Source organism: Aptenodytes forsteri, unplaced genomic scaffold, assembly GCF_000699145.1.
Source record: "Aptenodytes forsteri isolate BGI_AS27 unplaced genomic scaffold, ASM69914v1 Scaffold256, whole genome shotgun sequence".
NCBI classification, from domain to species: domain Eukaryota; kingdom Metazoa; phylum Chordata; class Aves; order Sphenisciformes; family Spheniscidae; genus Aptenodytes; species Aptenodytes forsteri.
In genome coordinates, this window is record NW_008795021.1 from 1817729 (window position 1) to 1826047 (window position 8319).

Consider the following 8319-nt stretch of genomic DNA (forward strand, 5'->3'; position numbering starts at 1 on the left):
TCAAGGCCACCTAGTGTAAACATTTGTTTGAAGTCATATGATGTTCCTTTAAAATAGCTTAGTACAGAGGCAGATTTGGATGTCTGTAATGATATGCCTGCTGTATAGAAAAAAGTAAAATAAAAGAGGATGTTTGTTCACTGACTCCGACACGGTGCATTATGACTGATGCTCCTTAGTAGGGTGTGCAAGGCAGCCAAGAGTCATTTAAAAACATGTGTTGTTTGTCTCAAAAACAAATGTAAGGGAATACTAATAAAAGCTGCCCTGTCTGAAATTAGGCTGAGCAGTTTAAATCCATTTTTCTGGAGGCTATTCAGGAAGCTGGGACTGCCTGCAAAATAAAACTAATTTATTCCTACTATCTACTGCAAAGGAGTAGTTTATCTCCAGTATATCTTGTCTAGAAAATAAGCCTCTTATTCCTAACATTAATCACGTATCAATGTCCCTCTTAGAAGCTCTAAATATAGTAAAAACTGAAAGTATGTGAGCTTTGGGTTCTTGAAATTATAGTAAATGGAGGCAAATGACATGTCAAGGCTGCTGTCCCCAAAGGCAAAAGAAGACCTGCTTCTATAGTTCACTCACAGCAAAACACATCCCAGTTCAGAGTGTGAATGTTTTCCAGATCTTACACTTGGCACAATTCAATCTATGCTCCCATACACGGGTGAAGGATTTGAGACGCAAAGATATATTTCAGTTTGTATCTTGGTTTCTATTAGCTCTGGACCCGTGTAACCAAGGGCATGACTTACAGAGGGTCAGATCCTGCATCTTATTGACTAAGTAGTGCTTTGGATTTCAAGAAATATGGTATTACTTCATGTGGGTCAGAGAGTAGCATGGGCACTCATGTTAAGGCATTAATCAACTATTCAAGGGGCTAGATTGAAAGTGCACCAAAGGCAAGTGAAAAGTATGAACTGACTACAAAGGACCAGGCCTAAGCTCTGCCAGAGAGACAGAACAGAACCCCAAGTTTGTGAAAAACATTGTAAATTCTAAATACAGCTAAAGTAAAACAAATAACCCCACCTAAACTAGTTTTGCAGTCAAAAACCTATACCTCGGTATTAGAAGGCACCCAGTTCAAGAAGTTCAGGCCTCTTCCCATGCTACCATGCACTAACTTCCTTTTTGAACAAAAGTATAGATGAGTATAAAATGCAAAAATATACATTTTAAGCAGTAGCAAAATTTGAATAAAAATTAGAAATTGCTCAAGGAAAGTGCCTGCCATATAATTACATGTGTACACGTACACACTCTGTCTCAAAAAGGTATGAAAGAAAGGGAATCAATAGCCTTAAAATTTCTGTTAGTTGGCATGACAGCTATTAACTTCATTTTAGTAACTAGGAATGTTATCAGCTTGGCTTCCTTATCAAAAAGAAGTAAGCATTAGATATCACAGGCAGTGTTCAAGAAGGATACATCGGCTGCTAGACAGGGAAGACGTTCATATGCTCACTCAGGAGGGAATAGATCCCACGCTCACACGTTTCCGCATTCCTAGAGACCTGAAATTCTCCCCATGTGCAAAGAGCAGGTTTGGGTGTAAAAGTGCCTGCTGCTCTTCACCTTCCCTCTCCTCCATCCCACTTCAGCGAAGCCCTTCAGCGAACAAGGATGTGCTTAAAGTTAAGCAAGCTTGTCAATTGTTTTGCTGGACTGAATGCATGTGCAGCCCACACCTCCTAAAAGCCTCTCCCGCCAACCAACAACAGGAGTTGCATGCACAGATGGCATTTAGGGCCAACCAGCTGACATGGAACAGAGAGCAGTAAACAGCTGTTTAGGGTTATGCCACTTAAATCATTGACAAGACAACACTGCAAACGCAAGACATAAATGATGCCCCAGAGTGACATTTCTAGACTACTTCCAAAAACCAGAAAAGGATCAAAGCAATCTTCATCCTGCTGGCCATAAATATGCCAGTGGACACCAGCATTCTCACATGGAAAGAGAATTAGGTTTGTTTCTGAATAACCCTGGAAAAATGAAGTCTCAAACATAGACTCCATCTTTGATACATTTACAGTAAAAGCCTTTCAGAGTAAAATGCATGAGAACATCCTGAGGCCTTATTTTCAAACATGATTAGCTTATGAATTGGCACAAAATCCACCTAGCTTCTCTGCAATGATAAAGAAAGACTGACAATTTTCTGGAGCGTTCAGCAGTTTGTGAATGCAGCACTTTTTGGCTCTTGGATCTGCTCTGAAGCCAGCTCCTTTTATTTTTCATATTATTCCCCATGAGAGCATACAGCGAAATTCAATATTAATGTCAAGTGTCATGTCTGCAGAACAGAACAAAGCGAGCTCTGATACCAAGCTCCCAGCGCTCTGCTTACCAACACCCCAACGGAGAAGCAGATAGTGTTTCAGAAAAGCACAGTAAACTAACATATGTCCCTAAAAAACAAGCACAATTGAAAGCTGGGGTGAAAAGGGAGTGGGAACATGGAGCTAGGTTTGTATTTTCTCAGACTGCTTTCTTGGTTAACTCTGTGCTTCTTCAGAAAATAACTTCAGTATGAAACTAACACTTGTAAAGTTTTTCCAGCAGACACTTAAAGATGTTTTCTGGCACAGCCAGAAATTTACCATATGGGCCAGCCCAGCTCTCCCTGAACGCAGCAGGAGTTTGGTCACTGTAATCACTAAAGACAGGCTGGTATCTGAACATAAAATTTTCTTTGGATAATTTATGGAAACCTTAGATGTGAAACAATCTGTTTCCTTTTACAGCACCCAACTGCACAGCAAGTTTACATGAAGGACAAATAGCACACAGAACAAGGAGGCCAACGAAGAGTGCTGAAGCAAGGCTGGGGAACCATCTCGGTGGCAAAGACTGCAATCACTTTCACAGAAGTCACAAGGGGTTATACTTTGCATTACTTCTGAATTGTAGCTTCTCACTGCTCTTCGCCCTGTTCAGAAAGGTTAGTTAACAGTTAATGAACTTCTGAGAACTGACCAACAAATTAGCTTCACAAAGAAAATATTTTTAAAGGATGCACTAAACTCTGATGCAGACCTCGTCATACACTTGCAAATACTTCCCAGAGTGGGTGTTTAAGCCTAGGCATTAATCTTTGTTCTTTTCCCAAAACATCAAAATGTTCTCAATATGTTCAGGCAAATGCTTGGTGAAAGGCACACTTTCATAGACTCAATCTCAACTGTTAGACCAAATCTGTTCAGAAACTTCAGTCAAACATTCTAAAAGGAATTTTGCCCCTACCTATGCAGTAACCCCCATGACAAAGGAATTGGGATGCTTTACCTGGCAGGTTACTGGCTATGACATTTAAGAGCTAGGTCTCTCATAACTGACACTTTCTCTCTCACTATTACGTTTGGGAGCTTCAGCTTCCTGCATCTGGGACTGTCCACCTCACCTAGCTCCTGCTCCTGTATTTTGCTCCCCAGTTTCCTGAAGGGTTGCTACAGAGCTGAACAGACTAGAAGCCTGGAAAGCCATATTCATTTCAAAAACATCAACGCATGGTAATTGCTCACAGAACAAACTTTTGCGAAGTTTCATTCACATAGTGGGTTTGTGGTTTGAAGGTTTTCATTCCAGCTAGGGACACTGCAATTTCTTTTTTTATTAGTAGCATTTTTTAACTGAAATTATATTGTTTCCTTTCAAGCCTCAAGATTCTAAAAAAAATAAAAATAAAAGATTTATCTTTACGGGGCATAACGCTTACCTAACAGTGACACCCAACTAGCTCTGAACAAAGTCAGGTAAGAAAAGCAGCACAGTCATTTGAATGTGCTGAGTAGCTGCGTATATTAACCCTGGCAGATCTCTTTGCTGGCACTGCTATATTGGCATCCAACCCAGTTCTTATACCAGTTGTAATATCTGCCACACAGACATAACTTTTTTGATAAATGCCAGAGCATGAGGAATCCTTAGACATCTCCTAGCTCTGAATATGACATGAATCTGACTGTCACCATCACATAAAATATACACCTGCAGCTTGGGTCACCAACTATGAGAGTGATGGAAAATAATAGATTAAAATAAAAGCACGTTCCTGTATTAGACAGGAAGGAGTTCTCTCAGCACTCAGAATCACGGCATATGTATATATGCTGACCAATAATATGTCTATGCTACATAATAATAGGAATGGCGTCTTGTAAAATAATATTTGAAGCAATCTTTTTCTTAAAGTTAAAGCTTTCTATTGCAGCACACTGATTACATCATACAAATTTTAGTCCTTAAGGATATTAATTCATATCTTTAAATCAAGATTTATTATCTAAATGTATTTAAACAGAATAAAAGTATTTACACATGTGCATTTTTATGTGACTTTTTTATACACATATTCACTAGCCTATCTAACAGCATTCTTACAAAAGACTAGGTCCTGAGCTCTTCTCCTAGACATTGAAGCATGTGGAAATTTATTTTGGCCACAGATTCTAAGTGTTATGTGTCTGTCTCAAATAAAAATTACTCTAATTTGTTAAGCCACTAGGACTTAAAACATGCTCTAGGTTAATGGACAGTTTAGTTACATCTGATAATCTCCTATTTTAGTTTTAACTTCTGTGATTGAACAAACATTTCAGCCTGCATAGAATAAATGTGATCTTCATCTAGCTAAGGTAGTACACATCATAGCATATTTGGTTGTCTTCTGTCTTGTGCTAAAACAAACCAATGTGAAGAGAATTGCCTATACAACTTTTTTATGCCTTATCTCAAACCAAGCCCAAATCCTTAATAATGTTTCAGCTGGCTGGTGTAATGAAAACCTCTCTAATATCTTCTCCAGCAGCTTGTAATCTTTCTTTGCTTTTCATTTTGCCCAAGAGCTTTGTACATTGCTGCCTTTCTCTAAAACACACTATACAAAAAAAACCCCACAAACAAACCAAAAAACTTTGAAACTGTTTTTCCCATGTACATCTTTTTTACATAACTACAGAAATCAGAACACTGGCATTTTCTCCAGTGAAGGACTCTTAGTTTAAACAAGAAACAGATGAAAAAGCTACTTGAAAGATAATCATTAACTTGGTAAGTGAACCACAGTGAAGTTCCTGCTTCATTTTGGTAGTTTTGGGAACACATTGGGCCAGACTGAAGCCAATTTATACCAGCTGACAATTAAGTTATGACAATTCACACCAGCTGAGGAGCCAACCCATTAGGACAGTAAACATGTATATGGAAAAACACTACTATTTGTTAGAAAATTTGGCATGTCAATGTCCAAAAAGGCTGCAGTTCAATGAAAAAAGTAAATTTCAGTGCAATGTGGCTTTCTCGTCACTAAAATTTGTCCTATTTCCGCGAAAAGAAACTTTCTTTTAAACTTCTGAGTCACTAAGATCCATTTGGAATGACTGACACTTACTAGGTTCATAGTAATCCACTATAGTCACTGAAGCATCTTGGATATTTGCCACTTTGAAGTCTCTCACAGCTGGAATATCCACACAAACCTGTGTTTCATTTAGCTAGAAAAACAGAAGAGAAACATCCTGAGAACCCTGGTGATGGTGGTTTCATGGAAGAGGTAAGGACTTCTAGCTCAGCGGCAGTCCCCTTCGTTTCTAAAGACTTGGAGTCAGGATGCATATAAAGATGCTTATCTCATTCATAGTCATTTTGGCTAAATTACAGACTTCTTGAAATGTCTGCCTTCTTATATATAATTTTTAAGAGGCTTAATCTAGAAACCCCTTACAAATACAACTGAGTTGTACCTACCCAATCAGTCTCACTAAAAACCAGTGGAACTATTAATTCAATGTGAATAGCAGATGTTGACTTCCCCAAAGAATACAATCATAATGTCTTTCCAAATTTAAACCAAACAATGGCAGAGTCAAGATTAACATCACTACAAACACACTTCTTTGTTATTTTCAACTTACAGAGTCTAAGTATAGGTTGACTTTTCCATAGTCCTTTTCCATCTTCTTAACTGTATTGTCTAATGGAATGAAATCTGGTGACACAGAGAAACCACTGAGTAAGCCAACCTCCATGAGGACCATACCACTACTGGGAGCTGTGCCAGAACCCAAGTACCTTTTCAAAACACAGAGACAAAGAAACTTTTAGTAGAAATAGAGTAGTCCACTCTCCAAAGAAACTGTTTGATCATTAAATCCCAACTATGGAAGAAATAATGTTTAAGAATACTTAAGAAACAAATGGAACAAAATACCTACAAGAAAATTTCTAATGATAAAGAAATAATAATTGATTTCTCTATTATTCTGCCTGATAATTTCAACCACATATGCAAAAGCAAGTTTAGCACTGAGAAAACTACAGTACATAAATGATATGAGAGACTACACTGATACCACTAGGAGCTTTCCATTGGCATCTGTAAGTGCAGGTTTACATCACAAATATGCAGGAAATACTGCAATTAAACACGTTTCAACAGAAGTAATTAAGAAACTGATGTAGGAACTCTTCAACTGAAATATATATATTTCTTCTTACGGATGCATTGTTTTGCTTTTATTCATTTTTGGAGGGTGAGATAAAGGTATACACCAAAAATGGCTCCCAAACCTTTTCATATTTTCTTCATAGAGATTGATGGTTCCATTAACAAAGTCATCATCGGATTATTTCTCAAAGCTCCAGTTTTAAAATGCATAGCCATGTTATTCATCCAGTTTTGGAAAAAGAAGATTTAATAAGTTGAGTTCCTTCTTTTTTCCTAAATAATGCTTATTATTACATTTTCTTCCAATATGAGAATCAGATGCTGGACTAAAAAGCTTTGCTCTGTTGAGCAAGCCTTACATACTACGGTGCACAAAAGAACTATCAGAATATATTTATGGTGTTCTGTGCCACGAGTGATACTTCAATGACCTGCAAAAGATTCTATTGCTTTAAATAAAGTAGGTGGCAGAAGAAGTTTCCCCCCTCCTTGGCATGGAGGGTAGATGATTATTGTTATAATAGAATAGAAGTGTCTCCAATCCTCATTTTGAAGGCCTGACAGTAGTTGAAAGTAATTGGATAAAACTATTTCTTTGTAGAGCTGGATGGTTTAAAAAAAGGGAAGACTTGCTTTCAAAGCAATGCTGTTAAGCCTGGCAGCATGGCTGATTGAACACAGATATGACTTTGAAAGAAACACAGCACAACTGCTGACTTTAGTTGGCTCATGAGATTAGAAACAAATGAAACCATCTGTTGGATGATGTGCTGTGCCAAAGTAGCTGCTATTGAAAACAAATAACTGAATTGGAACTGGATGTAATTATTTCTGCATAATTACCAGTAAGAGGGGAGGAAAATACCCAAGCTGTCTAGCCAGCCTGGGATGCTACCAAAATACAAACAGGTAACAAAACCAGCTTGGTATTGTCAAGAAGCGAATAAGATATATCCCTAGACGTCATGAGGATCTGGCTCTCTTAACAAAGAAGAGAGACAGCCTTGGGGTGGCTCCTGGTATCATCTTTTCAACTCCGTGGTCTCCTAAAAGTTAAAAAAAAAAATCACCGTGCAAGAAGAATGACCAGTAAGAGAAAGAAAGATGACTTGAAACTTGTACCTGACGAGAACTGACAATGTTTTGAGTTTAATTTTATGTTTCAGCTCTTCAGCAATATGAGATCTGTGTGAGACCCTCTCACAGATGATGCAAAAAGGAGAAAACAACACCAAGCCAGTGTACGCAGAAAGCATAAACAAGAGAGTGAGTAGAACCATCAGCAATCAGTTTCCCATGCCTGGAAATGGTATGCGGGCCACAAGACCAATCAGAGAAGAAACTGGCAGTCCTGGGTATTTGCCTCCCAGACAGTGAGTTAGCTCCTCTAACCAAGAATCATTTCAATTTGAATGAGACATTATCTGCTCCAGTGTCATAAATGGTACCCAGTTGAGATGACCATGGCCAATCACTATCAAGCTGGTTGAAAGAAGGTGGAATATTCTGCAGATTAGAGAAAGAAAAAAATCGCAAAGCTGCAGCCTCCATTACCTGACTATGCATACCCACAGCTAGCTAAACTGGTTGAGATTTCAGCAGTCCTTCTCTATTTGCCTACTTCGGTTTCTCTACCAGAAAGCCAAACCATGCTGTAAAGATTATAAGTAGACCAACTTCAAACTAATTCAGGAATTTAATATAGATAATGCATATATTATATACAATATATAGAGGAAAAAAGAAGAGGATGACTAGTCTATCAAGCCAAGCAACCAGAGATGGAGTCTCAGCCTAAAGAATAGAAACACAGACTCATAGAATCATAGAATAGTTTGGGTTGGAAGGGACCTCTA

The 8319-nt window shown here is 38.2% G+C and overlaps 1 protein-coding gene across 1 annotated transcript in view; it reads right to left on the reverse strand.

Annotated features, from left to right (window-relative positions):
- Positions 1-2756: 2756 nt before the first annotated feature.
- CD109 (CD109 molecule) overlaps positions 2757-8319 on the reverse strand; it is an 85967-nt gene continuing 80404 nt past the window's right edge. The window contains 3 exon segments of the mRNA XM_019471130.1: positions 2757-2947; positions 5408-5510; positions 5931-6087. Of these exon segments, the coding sequence (XP_019326675.1) occupies positions 2757-2947; positions 5408-5510; positions 5931-6087 (451 nt within the window).